The sequence below is a fragment of the Erithacus rubecula genome, assembly GCF_903797595.1.
Source record: "Erithacus rubecula genome assembly, chromosome: 4".
NCBI classification, from domain to species: domain Eukaryota; kingdom Metazoa; phylum Chordata; class Aves; order Passeriformes; family Muscicapidae; genus Erithacus; species Erithacus rubecula.
In genome coordinates this window covers 11,820,487-11,841,971 of record NC_136686.1, presented here as the reverse complement: position 1 = coordinate 11,841,971, position 21,485 = coordinate 11,820,487, and the positions used below count along the sequence as shown (strand labels likewise).

The following is a 21,485-nucleotide window of genomic DNA, read 5'->3' as shown; positions in this document are numbered from 1 at the left end:
TTTAATACAAGACACTAATACATCAAAGGTGAATTTAACTTCAAATTATGCATACTATGAATCGGATTTTTTAGTCTTTTCTTGCTGAAATGGTTCAGTATTTTTCTTGATTTTCATTGAGGCAGAGCTAAGGCAGTGCAGAAAGATTTAAAAATCCCAGTCTTTAATGACATTTATGAATTTGAGGAACATTGCCATCATGATGGTTTTTTATCTGTTTTGTTAAATTGTAGTTCACCCCTTGAAAAATAGGCTGCTTTTCTCCCTCCAGGATTAAATTCACAGCCTGCTTGCAGTGTGAAAATGCTGGCAGTGATTCAGTTGCGTTTGGAAGCTTTGCTTGTGAGGTGTTTTTACTTAGCTGAATATGAATTAAACTTGGGGTGCTGTGAAATGCAGTTCACTTGATGCTCTCTGCAAAGTGGAACATCGCCACTCTCACCCATGTAAGTGGCTGACAGTTATCTGTACATCATTGTTACTGTGATCAGTTAGTCCTTAATGTTTAGGAGTCAGTCCATCAGAACTGAAGAATGAGAGAGATTGTAAATATGAACCCCTGGAGCTATGAATGTGAAGAGAGCTTTTAAGCAGGAGCCTTGAGTATTGAAAAAGTCATAATCTGAGATAAGATGGGGCATATATTGATGCCTTTAGGCCATGTTAGTCCTGTAATCAGCCCCTTAAATTTTTATTTTTGTTTTTAGTACTTTGTTTGTCTCCACAGTTAGATTTGACACTTTTTAATGAAGATCTTTCTCTAAATTTTTCGTCTGCCTTCTTTTAAGAGTAGCACAAAGGATTTTTGAGAGAATTATTTCCTTTAGGTTTTGATCGTCATTAGTTCATGTCCTCAGAGATACAAAAGCAGATAAATGTCACTAATGCAGTAGAAAACAAAGTCAGAATACATGCAGCAGAAACAGTCTGTCAGCAAAAAAAGTCTGCTATGAAATGTCAGCCTTAAAAGCAATCTGTCTGAGGTACCATGTTGCCCCAGAGAAGGTCAACAGGGGCTTTTCTATCTTCTCTAGCCAGAACTCACCAGAATTCATCCTTTAGTTGTAATTTGAATTTATAGTAAGAACTTTAATTCCACTAAAGTGTTGTTTTGAAGGAGAAAAATGAGTGATGTAAAACCCAGAAGATATACTGTCATCTTTTTATCTATAGTAAAAAAAGCGAACAAAAGTCTTTCACAAGTTGGAAGGAAGAGTGAGACACAGTGCTTGGGAAGCCAGGTATAGGCTGAACCATGTGTTTTTTTGTTGGTACCGGTTGTAGGCTGACTAGTTAAATAGCAGGGAAGGGGAATGCCAGGAGTATAAAAGGCCATTGAAAAAAAGCTCTATTAGCCCAAAGGAAAATCTACATTTATGTAACTTGGAAAATAAAGCCAGGAGTATTGATAGTGCATTTTATATTGATGATTTTATATTTATATTCACTTCACTCTTCCCATGTACTTTTTCCCACACTTGTGGTTGATTGAGCTGAGCTGGCAAAATTTTATAAGTAGTGACCAAGGCCTTCTCAGTCCCCAGCCATCGATACACTGCCCTGTCATTGCAGCCCCGAATTAAAATTTTGCAATAGAGTCCATAATAGAGCCACAGTGGATTTTAACACAACAGACCCTGATCATATCAGCCTGCCAGGCTGATTAGAATTTAATTGCAGTCACCATTTGCAGCCAGAGCTTTGATTCTTGACTTGCACTTTTTGTCAAATGCAGTCACTGAAATGATAGGGTGTTGGGGTTTAAGATTCTTCCTTTTGTTTCTTTCTCTCATGGGATTTTGTCCCATTTTGTTGCTAAGGGAGAATAACCACTTGGTACTACAGAGAGATAAAGAAGTGGCCAAGCTCTGGGAGGAGGGCATCTGGCTGAACTTCTTTTATCTGCGGGGGTTTGTCTGGAGTGGCAGAGATACCACGAGAATTGGGCAGGAAAAAGAAGGGGCTGGGGCAGCTGCTGTCTCTCTTTTGCAGCTTCTGAGGAGGGCGGTTGGAACTGCTGCTGGGAGAGGGAATTTGCTGCTACTGCCGAAGCCCATCTTGGTCCTGCTTCTTCTGCCATGGGGTGAGCCTCTGCTCGTGAGAGCAGCCGTTGACCTGGGACCTTGTTATCACTACCTCACTAAAAAAGAACTTTCACCATCTGCTGGGGTGCCTCAGGAAAAAACCCCAGGACCTCAAGCCCTCTCCCCTTCCCAGGGAGCCCTTCCCTGCCTTGCTCCAAGCCGGACTGCTGCTGCTTGGCCCCCGCCATTTCTTTTACTCTGCTGCTCTGGTTTTTTGCTACACTGAAGATCTGGACCCTGCTGGCTGTGCCTGGAACTGCACCAAGGGGAAAGTGAGAGAGGCTGGGACTGGGATTCGGTTCTGTTTGCTTGCCTTGCTACACACACATACTAGCAAAGAACTGTTGCTCCTTTTCCCATATCTTTGCCTGAAAGGCCCCTAATTTTTAAGATTCCATTCCAAAGGAAGTTCCCGCCTCCCTTGGCAGACACCTATACTTCAAACCAAGACATAGGCTTACTTTCTGGCCACTCATGGCTGAATTGAAAGACATCCATGGTAACAGCTGGAATTAGAGTCTGTATGACTGATTTCTCAGGCTGTAGCTGGCTGAGCAATAGATGATGAGTGGGGCATAACTGAAATACTTTTACAGCAGCTCTTGTTGTCAGTACTGAGAAGGAATAGATACTGCCTTCACTGAGCAAGTTCATGTTATATGAGAAATCAATTTCACCCATACAAATAAATTAATACCATAATACAGCCACTTAGAAGGGGAGGACAGTTGTGTTATTTGTAATGCACTTGTGGTGAGAGGTCATGGGGTTTGCTCTTTATTTTTGAATGCATATAGCATTGTATGTTCAATAACTGTCATCTCTTCCAGGAGTAACATTTTGGTTTTGAACAAATTCCCACACAGCATCACTAACCACACTGCATCTTTTCCTCCTCTGCCTCACATGTAGAATTTACCTGGAAATTGTACTGCCCTGTGTCTCAGCGCAGTTTGAGATGAGTCTGGATTTTGTGGCAGCTTTAGGATCCAAAAACCTCTGGAGTCATGTTTATTTCCATTCTGGTCAGATTTCTAAAGCTTCAGCCTGAAGGTAATTTTGGGTCATTAACATGGATTCTTCGGAGAGCCTTGTGTTGCTGTTATTCCTGGCGTGAAGTGGAGGTGTAGGCCAGCAGTATGAGCCTGAGAAAACTGTGATGCAGTTCTGAAATTCTGGCTGTGGAAAATGCTTGGTTAAAGGGATGGCATCAATACTTGATGATAAATGAATTCTTCATTTGCTTTATCTGCCAAAGAATGCACCAATTGCTCAGCTGGAGAAAGGAATATTTAATTACAGTCTCCTGCAACTTCTATGCAACAGCATCATGAGTTGGGTTTTTTTTAGGCATTCTTTTTTTCTCCTGAACCTATACATAGTTTAGGATATACTGAATATTAGACAAAAGGAAGATAAATGTATTTCACAAATTAAAAAAGAAAAGGTAATTTATGCTTCATGCTTACATTGATGGAGTAGGTGAGCTTTAATCATAAAAGTAAAGTAAAAAAGGCAGTGGAATTTTATTCTGAAATGACCTTCTTAAATGCAAAAGAATAGCACTATAATGTCAGTTTATTATCCTGGCTGATCAAATTATCATTAATTATAGACAAAATTGAAGCTTTTTTGGGTTTTTTTTAAAATCTGCTAGCATAGAAATGTCAGAGCAGGTTCTCCAAGCAAAACACTTGTTTCATACCTATAAGCACTTAATTTTTTGAGACCCAATTAGCTATTGTACTCTCTATAGTATCTGTCTGAAGTCAGGAGCTGTTCTGCCAATCGATGGGGCCATTTAAAGGACACAGACACCAATGGAAAAAAAAGGTCTTACTTTGCTATGAATATTGAGGCAACACAAAAGTAAGATGATACACCAAATAAAACTACATACTTGGCTTTAGCAACAAGCAAAAATAAGCATAGTGATGTACCTAATCATTAGTATTAGAGAAAGAGGGTAGTGATTGAGAAAGATAAATACATCACCAATTGACTAAATACCTTACCATCATCCAGAGTCTGCAGTCACTGGAGAGCCCCATTTCACACTGAGGACCTGCAGAACCCTTCCCAGCAATTGGGAAAATCCTACACAGTGCATCCACCCATAGGTTAGGTTTCCAAATTTACCCTGAAAGCGTGAATATAGGCCCCAGTCAGCAAGTAAAAGTGGTTTGATTATATTTTTAGCACAGAATCTCCTGGATTTGATGGCACACTTCCTGACCAGCAGGGGCCAGGGCTTGGCCAGAGCCTAGATCTTGAATAGGAGGGTTCCCCCTAAAATATCCAACAACCAAATCTCTGTTCATGTTACTTGAGAAAATTTCTTAAAATGCTACATTTCTGGCAGATAGCTACACAAGGTCATGTGGATGTTTCTAAAGCAGTCAGTTTGGTGTTAAACAGCATAAGCGTCTCAGTCATCTCTTTTTAGCTAAATAATACTGATGATATCAGTCACATACTTACCAAGGTCCATCTTATAAATCAGCTGTGGCTGAGGCATCTGCTGCTCAGGCCTAAGCACATCAGTGGGATTTCTCATACTATTAGAGCAGTTTTTCATATCCTCATGCAGTGTCCAGCTGTTGTTGCTCTGGCAAGTGACTATGTTTGTACCTTGTGTTTTTGCACCACATCCTTCATGTCAGTCTTGTTCACATGCTATCTCCCACAGGCTGCTGACAGGTTGCTTTCCCTGCCTTGGGCCAGTTGCTTAGGATACCAGTTCAAGGCTTTGCGGCCTCCATGCTGGGAGTGATTTTTCCAGTTCTGCAGCTCTCTGCTTGTGTTTGTGCTCCTGAACACATTACAGACAAAATGCACTGACTTTGCCCAGTGCTCTGACTTTAGCTAACACCTCTGAGTTCACCTAAAATAAGTGGTAACAGAATGAAGCTTGTACCTGTGGAGAGGCAAAAGAGGATTATTTAGTTCTCTCAAGCGCAGATTAACTTTAAAATACCTATTTTTAAATACACTCAGTCACATCCTTGCAAAGTGAGTATGAAATGTCACAAAACAAAAGCAAGAGTGGTTTATACCCAGGATGAACTAAGCCAGAAAAGACATATATGTATTTTTAGTTAAATTTAGCAGTGTGTTGGAGTTGGTACTAGTGACTCTGCAAAGTGCAAGGCATGAAGAGCTGTACTCAGAGTGTGGATGTACGTGAATACCACTGTGTATCTCTGTGTATATGGTATATGTATGTATGTATGTATGTATATATATGTATGTGTGTGTATACCCATACACACACATATGCATGATTTTCCTAATAGTGTTCTATATTTATTGACCAGTTATTTGGAAAAATAATCTTTAAATTATGAAGGTGCATATGTTGGAGTTAGAAGTCACATAATTCTTAATTCTGTGCTTCATCTGTTTATCCACTCTAGGGTTGTTAACTGTGTTAATAGTTACCTGAGAGGGGGCGCTTCAAGAGCAGCCCAAGGCAGACAGTGATACTGTACCCATCATTTGAAGCCCTAAAGAAAGAATTCCCAGTATTTCTAAGTGATGTATTTAAGACTTTCTTGGACCTTCCAGGATATCTACTCTCCATAGCTGATCACAGTAGATTATGCAGCATATTTCAAACCTTTTTCTGTCACCTCCTTAATGCTGGGACACAGAACTGCTTGCACTGTCTGTGCCCATGGAAGCTCGCTTGCCATGTTTAGAGGTAAGTGTAGCTTCTAATGTTGCTGCCAATGAATTTCTCCCCATGAAGAAAAGAAAACAGAAAAGGGAAAAGTGCAAGAAGAAATATTTGAGTCAGCAGTGAGGTAGAACAGCGCTGATTATTGTGCTTGTGTGTCATAATGAGTTTATTGTTGCACTTGTGAAACATAGATTACCAATATTTACAATACTGATGTCTTGTTCATCTTTTGTTGCAGAGATGACTTTTTTGCAAGGGCCTGGCTTTTTTCAACCTGCTTGTATTGCCAGTCAAGAATTTTCATGTTGACTCTTGGAAACCTGCTGCAGAGTCTTCCCTGTTTACTAAGCAGTCCTGTTGCCTTATTCCTTTAGCAGGTAAGCACGTGTTTTTGCAGTACTAAGTCCAGCTGGAAAATGTTTCCAAATTCAGACACCTGGAGAGTTTGTTTAAGGAGAGGGTTAACATCTCTCCTCCAAAATTTCTGCAGCAGGAAAATACCTGAACAATAGTACAGTACTTTGAAGTCTTTAACATCAGTACATGTCAGTCTGCATCCATCTAGCTTTAATGCAACTCAAAAAATGCTATGTGTGAACTTTCAGTTGGGAATCTATTTACAGTTGAGTCAGGATTGTGAGCAAGCAATATAGAAAATTGTTTGAATTGTTGCTGTTTGACAGAAGGCTCTAGATAACTTTGTGTACTTGAGGAAAAAAGTCCTGAAGAGGGAGAGCCAGAGTGGGTGATAGAAAAACTGGGGTGTCACCCACCACAGTGCCCTCAAGCTGAACAAGAGTGTTCAGCTACTGTTCACCAAGATCACAGTGTTGCAGAGACAGATTTAACTGCCCTGACTGGCTGTGCACTAAAGCATCAAGGGATTCTCGAATGACCTATATATGATATATATATATATATAGGCATATACATATATATGTATATGAGTGTGGCAAGAAGGGACATTGAACAGCTGAGCTGTAGGAATGTCTTACACAACTGCAGCTTTTCTGCAGGGAGGCCTGGCCAAACCTTTAATATTAATTGTTAGAACTCAATTTGTGTTTGACAGTCAAGGTTTTAAGAAAGAAAAACATTTTTAATTATTTCTTGAAATGACTTTTGTTAAAATGCTGGTCATCAAAAGGAGAGTGTGTGTGGTGGTATGCAAGTACATTTACATGAAAGGAAATTAAATGTGCTTACTCTTTGATGTTGTTCTGTTTTCCTTTTAACATTATCAACACATGTAGGATCTCTTGTTTTTTTTCAAAACAACTTAGAAATTTTCCCAGGAAACAAGTGTCAGTTTTCTTCTGCAGAGGAATTTTCTTTCTGAACATATAGAGTTTGAGTTTATCACTAAACTGGAGGATCTAATCTCTGCCCTGGCTTTGGCTTTTTTCCTTTGCTTTTTAAGGAATGAGGTCTTTTCTAAAGGGCTGGCACTTGAAAACTTAGATTTTTATTTACTTGGTGGTAATGCATATTTTCTTCCCAATTTGTATGGAGATGGAATGGTGGAAATTCCTGTTCTGTGTTACTTTATTGCAGTGGTAGCTGCATTTTCCTACAGTGTTACTTGTCTCACCCCAGGCTGCAGGAGTAAATGGTCCCCTGTAGCCAGAACCTCGTAGTCGCAGTGTTGGGTTGGAAAGGATCTTGAGGATCACCTTGTTCCAATCCCCCTGCCATGGGCAGGACCACCTTCCGCTAGAGCAGGTTGCTCCAAGCCATGTCCAGCCTGGCCTTAAACACTTCCAGGGATGTGTGCAAAGCTGAAACCTACAGCAGAATTTATCTTGTTCTGTAAACTGGGCACAGATGTTTCAAATGGAGAGAAAAATGTGCCCACTCATTTTTCCTCATGCTGCACTTTTTGTCCCTTAGGATTTTAAGGCTGCTGTTTAGATACTGCCACTCTGGATTCCCTTCCAGAGTGAATTCCCTCCCTAACATGAGTTAAGGATGTCAGTAGCAGAGGGGATATTGTACAATGGGAACTTGATAGTCCTAAGTCATGAGGAGTATGGGCATTGCTTTTATCTTCATAAGTGATTCATATGGAAAAGGTGAGGAAAGAATTACTCAGGCAGGAAGTCTCTGCTACCTCTGCCTGCATTATTTCAAGCATACACAGGAAATTTATGCTCCTGAGCTTTACAACCCTCCATAAAACAAATGCCCGCATCTGCTCTTAGCTAAATTAACTGTCTACCAACTAATCTGCTACCAAACATGAGTCAGCTGTAACTCCAAATTCAGCCGCTGCCAGCTGAACTAAAAGCTGCTTTTCATGGTTCACTGAAATAATTTAAATGTTCACTGTGTACAATCTGTGGTTAAACTTTTTATTCTTGGTATTCTAAATAACTCAGAGTAAACAGACACGTGTAAGCCCTCTGTTCTTAGTGCAGCATTTACAAACTATCCTATTATAAACTCTCTATATAGATTGCCATGTAATCTGTAATGTTACTGTGATGGACAGTCAGATGAGAGTTCCCACATGCAAGAAGATATTATTAAATATTATACCTTGAGCAACTTGCGACCCTGACAGGGTGTTTGCTGACTGGAAATATCAATGTTTTATGAAAAATCACTGCCTTCCCACTGCCAACCCAGTATTTTATAATCACTTGGATTTTTTTCTTTGCAAAAATGCATTACTTGCTTGGCAATACAGTAAACTTTAAGCAATGCTTATGGTTTTATTGTATTGACATTTTATATTCCAACATATTTTTATAGTTATAAGTATTACTTGCTCTTCATTTGGTATGCTGTAATTTAAAGATCTTAGGAGTCTGGCTGTACTATAGCAGAGCACATAGAAAACAGGTATTGAAGGCTTCAGGCCTTAGTCATTAGTTTACATCTGCAGGCCACAGCCTTTGTAAATGTTTGTAAATGGGCAATATATGTGCATAGGTTTGTACGTTGCTTTCTGGATGTGTCCTGTGTTGTTTCATGGAAACATCACAGTTATTAAATCCAGCATCTGCAGAAGCCATATCAGGGCCAGTTAGAAATGGCAAAGTGACACATTTGCTGTCCTCATGAGAAGAAGTCAGCAGGAGATTATAAAGGAGGTTAGGAGGGTTTACTGTGTCACAGTAAAGGAGCTCTCATTTTTATAGCAATTATGGGAAATTCCTGGCAAAATTGTAACTTCTCATTTGCTCCCTTTTATGCCTCCTCCAAATACAAAGAGAAGAACATGGCAGTATTTTCATTTATTGTTCAATTATTGTTCACTGCTGGAGGGTGTAACTCTGAGCTGAAATCTCCCTAAAATTTAATTTTATTCCCTAGCCCCAGAGGAAGTTCTTAGCCAGTCTTTCTGTTGAAGCTGTCTCATGAAAGCTTTTCTCTCAATGCCTTTGGTCAGCAGCAGATTCTCCTAGAAATACTAATTTAGTATCTTCCAACTTGAAATACCAGCTGAGCTTGTACCAGTGATAACTCTCGAAGATTTCTTCATCCAGGGTCAGAGCATGTACTTGAGGAAATTAAACATTTGTTAATTGAATGCCAGAATATTTGCACTTGTATTATGATCAATCAGGCAAAAAGAAGCTGGGGATGACATTCATGTAATCTGATTTTACGTGTTTACACTTGGAATACCATATCATATTGAACTACTCAATGTTATAATATCTTTATAGCCGGTGGAGAGAACAGGCACATACACACCATGACTTTCCTGACCAGGTTGCAATACCCTTTAAGGGATGCAATGCATTGTGCCCTGAATGTACCCAGTTTTCTCCAGCAGTTACAGAATGAGATCTCAATTTTCCTGTACATTTTCTAGTAGCTAGAGCTGAATGAGCTTAAAAAAAGGGAAGATCAAACTGGAATGACAGAACTTTATCTCAAGAGTGTCTTAAATGTACCTTCCAGTTCTGACCTCCCAGGCCATTGTACTGATGTTGCTGTGGTCATGAGTGTCTTGTCTCTCTTCATAGCTCTTATGGAGAATTTAATCAAAAGAAAGAAAATACTGTTTCCAGTTTCCATCCCTTTACTTATTTGCCATCTCACAAATACAGGCAGTAGTAAAGGATAGATACAGGCATAAATATTCAGTCTATAGATCTACCTGTTAATACTACGTGAAATAATTCTGCCGTATAACAGCTTAGTTTTTTACTTTTATTACATTGAATTTTGTGGTAAGTAAAGAAAGGTAAAAGTAGTACCTTTCATTCCTGTTCCATTTTCTTCAGGTCACATCACTGAGGTCTGAATAATCCTCAAAAAAGTTAAATGATGAGGATTACTGAAATAGGGCTTAAAAAAATCATTATATGGACTTGAAAATTTATTGGGTTTTTTATAATGTCTGTAGAACTTGTGTTCTTCATTTGAACTGAAATGCAAGTGAGTCCAAATTATATTTTCATTAAACTTCTCAACTGTGTCTTAAAGTATCTAATAGTTTTGGATGTCTTTGGTTTTGACTACAAAAGTTTAGTCCCTTTCATAGGGAAGGACAGTTATACAGTGTTAATAATTCAGCCTTTAAGGCTTCTATACTGTTTATTGGTTTGTTGTCTTGGGATTTTTTTGAACACTACCGAGTACCAGCAATAAGTTAGAAATCTTTTTGCCTTTTAAAAAAGAATGGTTGAAAATATTTGAACCAATAAGATTTTTTTTTGTTGGATTAGATAGGAAAAAATACACTGTAGTAAAAAAACACTGAAACTTTCTATTTTATTCCAGCAGAATAAGTTGTGTTTACATTTCAACTGACACACTAAAGTTTTGTACAAAACAAATCAAGGATACCCAAATTCAGTCAATTAATTAAAAGCCTGGATTCAAATTACATTTATGCCAGTTGTAACCAAAAATTCAATTCTGAATACTCTTTTTCTTCAGATCTGGAGTTCAGACATGGATCCAAAAACTTTATCTTGGAACTAATCTCTGTAAGAGATGACTAATAAAACCAACATAATGACATGCACATATATTCATGCACATATCTCCTTTTGAACATGTGGAGGATTAGGTGAGGGCCAGGATCATTTTAGCCTTATTTTATGAAAAAGTGATTTGAGTCCTTTCCCTGTTCTCCTCCCTAACTCCTCCGGTCTGCTCAAATGTTTGTGCTGCATAGACAAATACTGCAGAAAGCAAGATTTGTTTTATTTATTTTTAGCAAGAAGATAAAAGTTTTGGTTTAATTTCTTCCCCCCGTGTTCATCAATCAAATTAAACAGATGACCTAAAGATTGATGCAAACAAATGGCATCCAAAGTCCCCTTGTCCATTTTGTAATTACATGCAGTTATGATTACAGTCCCATAGAAAACATTTTTGTGTTTTATTTTCTTTCTTTCCATATGGTGGCGATTCACTCCTTAGAAGGGATTCACCGCTTTAAAAAGAGGGAGAATTGACTGGTTGAATGACCTTTTATTTCTGTGGCAAGAAATGCGTGAACTCACTTGGAAAAAAATAGGAACCAATCCGAAATATTACACAAGATAAAATTAATTCCAGTTCTGACCATTCTGAGACTGAGGGGGATGAAAAAGAAATATTACTTCCCCCTTTTCTATTTTTTGACTGATACCCCCTACAATTTGAAAGCACCAGAATATCACAGCAGGGGCTAAAGCTTTAAAGATGCAGCAAAACTGAAAGACTCACAGTGGTGCAAATGCTGTTCAGGTATGTATGAGGAGTGCGGGTGGAGAAACCCTCCATATGTGGAGGGTAGAGCAAAAGTGCAAGGCAAGGAGGTTCTGCTTGTTTGCCAAGGGCACAGTGTCCTGTGGGAAGCATCTCACACCAAGGAGGGGTGCAGATTTTTGTCCCCTCTAAAGAGGGGATGGCACTGAGCTGCTCTCTCAAGCTGCCTAGGGGAGGAGAGTAGCAGGGATTCCTGTTGTGTTTGCACTGCCATCACTGCCCCTTCTGTGCCTGCTGGAAAACCCAAAGAGGAGCATCTTTTATTAAAAAACCCATATGTGACAAATAGCCATTGATTTATAAACCTTTGTAGGAGTTAAGCTATTTTGCCCTATGAGGAGCTCATCAAAGAGTTAAAATGTAGTTAGAAGTAATATCCTAGGAAGCATGTGTTCACAGACAGGCACATGCTTTATTGGGGTTTTTTGTGTTTTACATGGCTGTTTTCAGGGCTCCCTCCTCACTCACCTGAGGTGACACAGCCCCAGCCCAACCGCCCTTCCAGGGGGCCTGATCACCTCAGGTTTCATTGTGTTTCAGCCTTGCACAGATGGGCCTGAAATGAAATTTTAGAAAAAGTAGGTTGATACAAATGGTTTTGCTAGATTTTAAGAGTCAAGGTGAGCAAAGGCTGCAGTTTTTCCACAGGACCAAGCTTTGTCCATCCTCCCGTGATCCTCCCCTCAGTGTGAAGATGTCAAGTTGGTGAAGTTTGGTGTAAACCTCTTTATAGAGACCAAAGTATCTCAAAAGGTCTTGAGACAGAGGTTTGAATGTGGAGCTTACCACATTCCAGGCTTTGCCACTCATTAAAGGTTTTCAGTTTATTTCCTTTACAATGATATTCTCAAAATGGAGCAAGTTCCACCGAAAGCAGTTCACACAAGTGCCAGCTGCAAGTCTGGGACTAGCTGGCCTGTAGCTGTCTGTATGAAGTAGTTGTGCTGGAAACATTGCTTTTTTTACCCCAGCTGAACATATGGGAGCCTTGGTCAAAGTGTCCTTCAGCTTTTTCTGTTTCAGAGTGTGGAAGCTCAGTCTGAGTGGTCTTTAAAACTGCTAACCCTTGAGTAGCCAGCCTGGAAGACCTTAGATGGCTCAGAGCTCCCAGTGCCATGAAGCCTAAAATGCTTCTGGTTCCAGCAGTTTTCTGAGGGGCACCCCAAAAAAATACAAAACCAAAAAGTCTTTAGAGAGCTTAAACAGTTTTGCAGTGTAAAGTTACTATAGCTCAGGTTTGGAGAACAGATCATTTGAAATGATTAAGTGGAACCTGGTGAACATAATAGCAGGACTCATCAGGAGAGAGAGACAAGGGACATGCCATAACATAGATGAAGACACACAGATTGTCTGAATGATGCCTCTGTTCTTCCGCTGCATCTCCCAGTAGCTTGCGGAGGCTGGTGTTTAAGCTGATGTCTTGGTCTGAAAGACAGGTGTCTGCTAAAAAAGGCAGAAGCTTCTCTTTGAAGTTGCGAATGTAAACCCCCTCCCTCCAAATTATTATAATTTTGAAATTAAGGGACTCTCAGACAAAGATGTGGGAAATAGAAATAACAGTTCTTTACTAGGAAAATTAAAATAGAAATACTGTATTACAAAGAACAAACCCAAAACATGGACAGACTCAGAATACAACCTGAAACGCTGTCAAGTCAGGGTGATGGTAGCTGCAGTTCTCCTGGAGTGACAGATGTGGTTCTCTTGAAGCAGTGGTCCTGTAAAGGAGTGCAGTTTCCCTCTGATGGTTCAGTGATGATGTGGAAAGGTCCAGTTTTCCTCTGGAATCCAGTAGAAAAAAGGCTGCTTTGGTGTTCCAAGTCTCAGTTTTTATCTAGTTAGGAAAGGCTGGCTCCTTCCCCTGGCTGGAGCATCTCACAATGGGATGATGTAGTTTTATCAGTCATAGAGTGGGACTCAGTGGCCCATTAGCAGATAATATATCCCATGGAGATAAAGATCACACCCCACCTGGTTTCAACAGATGGTGATAGAATACATACTTTTGGTCACATCCTGTATTGCAGCCTAAGACAGCTGACTTTAGAGAAGAAGGAGTACCTCTGTTAGGTATCTAGTTGTTGCTACCTTGTGGGGAAAAAAATGTTTCCTGTAAGGAAATGTAATGGAATGTGCTTTACCTCCTTGATAATAAGGCATTCCTCCTAGGTGATAACTCAAATGTTGATATTATGTTATGTCTGAAGACTGAGCCTGGCTGATGAGCTGCAGTGACAGTGAAGCATTCTTCCAAACCTTGCTGTGGAGTCTAAAAAATTCCATCACTCTGCCCTTTGAGATAAATTATTTCCCAGAGCATCCTGAGAAGACACTGAGAATATGATACGTGCTTGAGTGGCCATAGTACTGGACCTGCTGAACTGGTGAAATGAAGATTTAAGGGTACAAGTATAAAATAATTTGTGCAATTAAGGCTTTTTATACTCGCTGTTTCTACTGCCCAATATCTCAGTCTGCGGGGGCTGTCTCACCATGAGAAAGTGTGAAGGATGTATGTGGAAGGGTGGCAAAAAGTCCTCCTTTTTAAGTTCCTATGAAAGTTCCGTTAGGCTGAGTGCTGCAGAGTCCAAGTGCACAGATAGATGTTGCAATTTTGGATTGTTTTTTAAATCTCTGGCAGTTTTTCCACTCAGAAAGATATCCTTGTGAGGCAAAGGAAGAATTATTAATTTTCTAGAAGAACCCATTTGTATTGAATACCAGGCTTTTGTTGATTCTCACAGGACTACAGGATTTATTTCAGAGAGCTATAGCACCATGCAAGTAACAGTAGTGTGATACCACCAAAGATCCCCCAGGTTTGCAGAGCTGGCTCTTGCATTGCTCCAATCTGAAGCAACCTCCCTGACTTAGGCACATGTTTCTAGCCATGCTCAGAGAGAGCATTATACAAGCGAAATCATGGCTTCGAGAGAAAGACAGGATATTACATGTAACTAACAGCTGCCCACCAGTGCAGTTCCTTAGAAACTCAGTGAGTTGCTAAAGTGGGTTGATTCTTTAACTTGGTGACTTTCCAAGGCAATCAGAGCCTTCTTGGAAGACCTTGAATCAGAAATGTTTGGATATAAGACAAATAGCACTGTGCAGCACACACTTCTCTCTCAGAGTTCACAGATTTGGAAGGCACAGTGCCATATATAACTGTAGAAGACATCACTGAGATACTGTAGCTGCTGCATCAAGGTCATGGTGTTCTGGGAGCCAATTAAAATTATAGAAGATGGCAATTTAGGAAGGAATTGACAAAAAGCTCAGGAAGGCAAAAAATCGTGTATTACTCAATTAGCTCAATTACTTTGTAATATTAATTTTCCCATTTCATGGTCTTGTAATAAGAGCACAAAGTATTTTAAGTGTTTGATTAAGTTATTGATCAGAATTCTTGAGACCTTACTTTCTAAATCAAAATGTAAGATTTGACTTCCATTTAAAAGCAAAGCTGTGAGATTGTCTTGGAGTATACACTGGTTAGAATGTGTTGTTAATTCACTGAGTGGACAACAGTAGTATCTGAAACAGGTACATTTGGCACTCAGAACCTCATATCCTTTCCTGGGAGAGTGGAAGGTGGTAAGGCCGCAGGTCATATAATCCAGAGCATTTCTCACTTTCTCCAGCAGAACCATTGCATTTTTTAGACCACTATTCTGTTTTTAATTCCCAGAACCTTGACAGAGATAACTAGGAGCAATGCTACAAGCCAGGAGAGTAGATTTATCATGGAAAGCTTGATGTTTTGGATGGGAGTGTAAAAGGCATATTCCTGTCCTAGTTTTCTCCTAGTGTCTTTATCCTGAAGAGCAAGACAAAAAGGATTTAGCTGTCTACTCTATTTTAAGAACTGCTTGTATTGCTATGCTGTGTAAAACCAAAAACTGCTGACAAAGGAGGTGGGATTTCATGGATGATTTCAGCAGGTATTGCTTAATTCACAACCTCTGTTAGATTATGCTGGGGCCTGGGGTCTGTATCTGAGTTCAGCGCCCTGTTTTGCTGGCTGAAAAATAGACTGAACCCCCGAAGTAAAAAGGGTAAAGAAGAGCTCAGAATCCAAACAGGCAAACTGAAACCTTGATTCCCTGAGAGCCAGCTGAAGAGTGACTTGCAGATATTCTGTTAGTACCGACTATTTTCCTTTCCCTTTGTATTTAAAAACTGCCCGAGGAAGAATTAACTAGCCAAGAAAGACAAAAACCAAAGAGTACAAAAGCAAAGGATGAAGGAGAAGCAGGAAGGGAGCAAGGTGGGGAGGCTGAGAAGCTCAGTGTACAAGTAATAAATATCATCCAGCAGCAGACTGTGAAAAGAAGCTACAGTTGGATGGTTGCTGCAGTCTGGATGGTTCTTTGCTCAGATGCAGGCCTTTCTGCTGAGAAAATCTCTTAGGCACACTCATGCTGCTCTGCCTCACACTGAAAAACGTCTGGAAGGGAAGGTTCAGGAAATGTGCCCTTGTTGTCTGAAGGTTGCCATGCCATGGAGGACCATGTTTGGTGGAAGCCAGTGTATCTCTGGGGCAGGCAGTGCAACTGCAGCAGCTGTGGGTTGCCTGAAGGTCGGGTCTGAAGCTTTGCAGGATAGACTGTTAACTGCAAAAGTGGTGACAAGGGTAGAACACCTCTTTCTAGCCCTGGTCAAAGGGCTCTTCTTGGTTGTTACCTTGTGAGTACTTAGGAAGAAGATACTGTCACTAGGGCATTTCTTTGTCGCAAACTAAGAGATAAATGCCGTGTGGTCCCCCATGGAAGTGAAGGGGCAGAAAGCCCAACTCTGTTCAAAGGGAGGCAGCTGTTGTCATGCAGGCATGATTGATCATGGGATGCAGAAGTAAAGGAGGTGTTCCAAAGGTTGGGAAGATATGTAAGTAAGGTCAAGTCCTCTGTTGCAAATCAGTGCTTGGCTGTGGTGAGGGCAGAAATAAGATAAAGGACTAGCAAAACGAAGGGTTTAGCTAGGACACCTCAATAAACCAAAAGGCATCCTTAAGAATGCCTTTATTTTCAGAGGCTGCATAGATCAGTGGGATGGAGGAGTAAAAAAGGGTGTAAGTAGACCCTGTTTGGTTTCATGCTTTCTTTACACTCTTTATTCTTTGTTTTCTGATGATAAAGGAACTTTCTGTAGATACTGTAGCAAAGGAATTGATGAGTCATAAGGTTTACAACTTCATTTCCTCCTGGCTCTTTTTATTTTTTCCTGATGGTTGCATCTCCTTCCTCTCTGTCTTGCCCCTTGTCTGCTGGCATGGCAGGATGTGCTGTGCCTTTAAGAAGGCTGTGCTGCTCTGTGAGAAAACTAATTCTGAGCTTTGGCATGTGTCAAGGCATGCCCTAAGTTTTCTGGTGTAGTTTATGAAAAAGTAAAATGCATTTTCTAGACAGATTTTTAACTCCTTTCTTCCACAGAGACATTTTACCATTCTCTTCTTTGATTGCAAAGTGTACACCACTCAACGTCACTATAGGAAGTTCTGCTTTCTTCTCCAAAAGAGATAGGGAGATAAAGTGAAGTAGTGGGCTGCTTTTTTTCTTTTCCAGATTTTTTTTATTCAATTGTTTTGTTTTATGGCAAAGCTCTGAATGGTGAATAAAGCTGAGATGGCAAATTCTCATACTGTTTATATTCTCTCACTGGTACAGATACCACTGCAGTGCTCACCTGTCATTGCAGTGGCAGAGTGGTGTAGTCTAAAACATGTTGACCTACAGCAGTCACAGCTTTATTATGAATTTCATATATTGTGAATTTCTTAATGTTTCCCATTGTGAACATTTCTCTTTGCTTCTTTTCCCCTCTCATCATGGTCAAAAAGAAACTTGTAAGTAGACAGGACAATTAAACTGTGAAAATTAACATAACATTAGGGGAATAAATGTATGGTTCTTTCTTTTTCCTTTTTTTCTTTTTTCTTTTTTTTTTTTTTTTTTCCCCAGCAAATTTCATTGTTTTTGAAACCAAGTGTATGCATGGGGAGGACTGCCTGGATTTTTTTTCTAATATTTTTCTAGGCACAGCAATGCAGTCTTTAAACCACAGGTCCCAGCAAGAATGTTGCAGACCTAACTGGAGACCTCCTATCAGGAGGTAATTGTGGAGTAACCTTGTGATTTTAAAAGCAGTGTTTGCTACGAGGTCCTGGATCTGTATGTTAGCATGGTTTTCTATTGAGAGCATAAATCCTCTTCAACTTCCAGCCTGTGTTTATCTACCTATATATTGTTTTACGCCTCAAGATACAAGTTAAGTCTAGGTAAGCAGAAATTCCCCTGTGACTCTGGCGGCTCTGGGACTTGCTGTGCAGTCACTCACAGGATGTGGGCCCCACAGATCAAAGAATTCTTTCTAGTAGAGACAGGCCTGTTTTTACAAGGAGAAATGTTGGAGGGGAAGAGAAGGAGCTAAGCCTCACAGTGCCTTCCTCACTGAGGTGGTTGTGTGGCTCTGATTAAACTACTTAACCTCTGAGCTGCAGGTTTTGTGTGAGCTAAGTAGTGGTATTAGTACCGTATGTGGCATGCTGGGTTTAAATGAATTAACCTACCAGTACTTTACAGTCTCAGCTCTGGGATTGTGCTGACTACAGTTGTTCTGTATAAGAAGCTTGTATTGCTTCTTACTGAGCCTTTGGAAGGTCTCCTCCCAACCCCCAGTCCTCCCCTCTCTCCCAGTAAGTCTGACAATGCTCTCATTCCTCTCTATGCCCAGTGGTGAGCAGTCTGTGTTCCTGAGCTGCTCTGGAAGCCGCTTCCATGGACATCTCTTCACCAGAGGCTACATTAGCATAGCCACAGCACAAGCCCTTCTAAGGTCTGTCTCCTGCATTGCCCTGTGGCCACCCGGGCCCCAGAAGTCTCCAGCTACCTATTCCCTGCAGCATCCACTTGTTCCTCTGCTGGAATGGGAAACAGAGGTCCAGATCTCCTGTTGTCTCTGCCACTTGCCTATGGGGTGGCCTGGGCAAGTCACCCCACCTCTCTCTTCTTCACTTGTAAGGCTGAAGTGCAGATTTTATCTTCTCCCTGCAAACCCAAGAGCTGCTTAGGTCAAGTTAATGAATGACATAAAGTCAAGCATGTCCGTGGACTCGCAGCATGGCATAAATATGAAGTATCATTACTCTACAATTAGGAGTAGACGTAGCTCTTGTGGAAAATTATTTCTTTTATCATAACTCAGCATTTGGTTAGGTGTAATCATAGAAAGGAGAAATGAGTGTAGAGAAAGCCTGTCTCCTGTTACAAATTTTTCAGGAGATTGGAATGGTGGCTCACCTGTGTTTTTGGTGCATGTGTTGACTCTGAGTCTGGTACGGGTTACTGGGATAGTTGGGGTGGCATATAAATAGAATTACTTCTACAGGTGTAGTATTTCACCATACAGATGGAATCAAAGAGTTAAAAAAATCCAAGGATTTAATCCAGTATAATAACATTTTGCAAAACCTATCAAATTCACAGAATGTGAGAAGCAAAAAAGCAACTGAGCTAGGTGGAAAATGAAATTAGAGGGAATGATACTGCCACTTATCTAACTAATTGTTTCACTGAACAAGGCAGACTAACATTTTGTCTGAGCCCTTAGTGAAAGCTTAGGCCGAGTTTTGTTCTGCTGCTCTCCCCAGCTATATTGTCCACAGAAATGGAGTGCTCTTCATCCTATTTGGATAAACCAGTGTTCTGCTGGAGCTGTGTTTGCTCCTTCATTTGTATGCTGTAGAAGACATTTGATCCCTTAAAACATGGAGATATATATATATATATATATATATGTATATATATATATATATATGCACATACATATATGTAGTTGTATCTGTTTTCCTTTTGCTGCCATATACATAATGGATTGTTGTTTGTTTGAAGGATTTAAACATCTGGAAGAGACTGGAGATATAATGTCTCTGTCCATAGGTTAAATTTGGGGCTGCAAGTCCCTTCCAAAGGGAAATGTTATATGCCATCTATTGTGATGTTCATTTGTATACTTGAGAATTTTGGTGTGGGAAGAGCAATCAATGCAATACTGATTCAAACAACTGGGTAAAACCACTATGGCTAAAACTGGCACAAGGTAAAAGTAGATTTATTTCTCTAGGTAGTTCTGCAATTGGTTTCCATGGAGCAAACAACCAAATACAAATTTTGGAAGTAAATATTTATATGGAATAATCTTGTCTGACCTCAGTTGAATAGTGAGACGAATTATTTTTTTACTGAAACATGTCAGCATATGATACACATAGGGCAGAGCTCTCTGTGACAAGTTGAGTTTTCCTGTAATGTGAGCTTTGTCATATTATTTGGACACCTACAAATCTGGTTATAGCCTGAATCTAGACAACAGTCTATCAGAGATGAAAAGAGAAAGTAGAAAACAGGAAGGAAAAAAAGAAAAAAGAAAGGATAAGTTCTTCTATTGCAGCCTTTGCAATGAGTGCAATGTTACTCTGTGAGGAGCCTTTGTGGCTTTTACCAGACTATTTGCAGATCAGTGCTGTAGCAACAGAAGAGCAGTTCTTACATTCTGGCTCAGTCTGTTGCAAACTATCCCATAAGATTAGCCAGGCAGTCCTGGATTTAAAACAGAACTGTGAGCAAGTTCTGTGACAGCGAACTAAGGATGGAGTGGAGTCTTGTAGCAGCATATCCTTCAGCTTCATGGCTGCAGTCAGAGAAAGATTTTTCCTTTGAAGATAAGACACCTGGGGCTTTTGTAGAAACTTAGTATGCCCCAAGCTGTGCAGCTGTTACTGCAATTTAAAAATAAAACAAAATGAATAAAAGGTAGAGAAAGGCAAAGCATCTGGCTTTTCTGTGCACCACCAAAAATTCCTCAAGATGCTGAACCCCAGACCATCACTTTTCATTCTGCAGTCATATTGCTTGCTAATCCTTTCTATGAGGCTTTGAGCCAGGCCAGCCACTGAGGGTGTGGATGTATGAAGGAGAGTGTTCAGTGTCGTAAGGTGGCAGGGCATAGGAGATTATGAAACTTCCCAGTAAAGCCTCAGTGAGTCAGTATTGGTTACTTGGGTTTGGTTGTTTTGTTTGTTTTTTTCCCCCTGCATGTTGCTTTCCAGTTTCGTTTCTATTTATGAGTGCAGGAAGAGGAGGGAAAGGTTGGGAAATGCTGCAAGACCCCTCCAGGCTGCTGGAGGAGCCAAGTGGTTCCCATGACAGGTGGAGCACCGTTGTGCTGAGTGAGATCCCTGGGACGTGGTGCCTGGGGCCACGGGGTGGGGAAGCCTTCACACTTGGGGCAGCTGTGTTTACAAGGGGCCCCTTCAATGCGCTGTAGCAGCAACCAGAAGTTCAACTTATTTTTTGAAAGGACTGGAGAAATTATTAACCACAGTTGATGACGTCAGAGTTGATCTGATTAAAGGTTTTTTTTCTTGCTGGCAGAGGTGTGCTCCGTAGAGACTGGTTCTCTCTTTTTGTTTTAAGTTTCTTTTTTGAACAGCAAACAGAGGGAACTGCTCGCACTGCTGCTGCTGCCGCTGCTCTGGCTGCGTGTGTATGTGTGTAAACAGGATGGTGTATCTGTAGCTGCCACACGCAAACACACATTTGACCATGAGGACTCTTCGCAGGTTGAAGTTCATGAGTTCGCCCAGCCTCAGTGATCTGGGCAAGAGAGAGCAGGCAGCCTTGGATGAGCGGGGGACCCAGCAGCGCCGGGCCTGCTCCAACGCTACCTGGAACAGGTAAGGTCACACAGCGTGCTGGGTCCTGGTAGTGCCCCCGTGCTCCTGCAGTGGGATTGACGGTTGCTTCTTGGTCTGCAGGCTGGGCTGCCTGGCTCCTGCCTCAGCAGGCTCACAGTCTGTCTTGGTACACACACTGGGGCTCCCACTCAGATAAACACAGGAGTGCCTGTTTTCCCCTTTCTCTTTGTCTTTCTCTGAAGGCTGATAACAAAGAGATGTCCCTGCCTTCCCTTCAGCCTTTGTGACAAACTATTTGTTTCATAGGGTC

At 40.7% G+C, this 21,485-nt stretch overlaps 1 protein-coding gene across 6 annotated transcripts in view; it reads left to right on the top strand.

Annotated features, from left to right (window-relative positions):
- The window catches only part of PRR5 (proline rich 5), an 88,901-nt gene that overhangs the window by 18,354 nt on the left and 49,062 nt on the right, over positions 1-21,485 (top strand). Inside the window, exons 2-3 of one of the 6 annotated variants that reach the window (XM_079304814.1) lie at positions 6,005-6,143; positions 21,101-21,214. In XM_079304814.1, coding sequence (XP_079160940.1) covers positions 21,111-21,214 — 104 coding nt within the window. In that variant the 5' untranslated portion in view covers positions 6,005-6,143; positions 21,101-21,110. The other 5 variants (XM_079304816.1, XM_079304815.1, XM_079304813.1 and 2 more) reach the window with 5 other exon arrangements.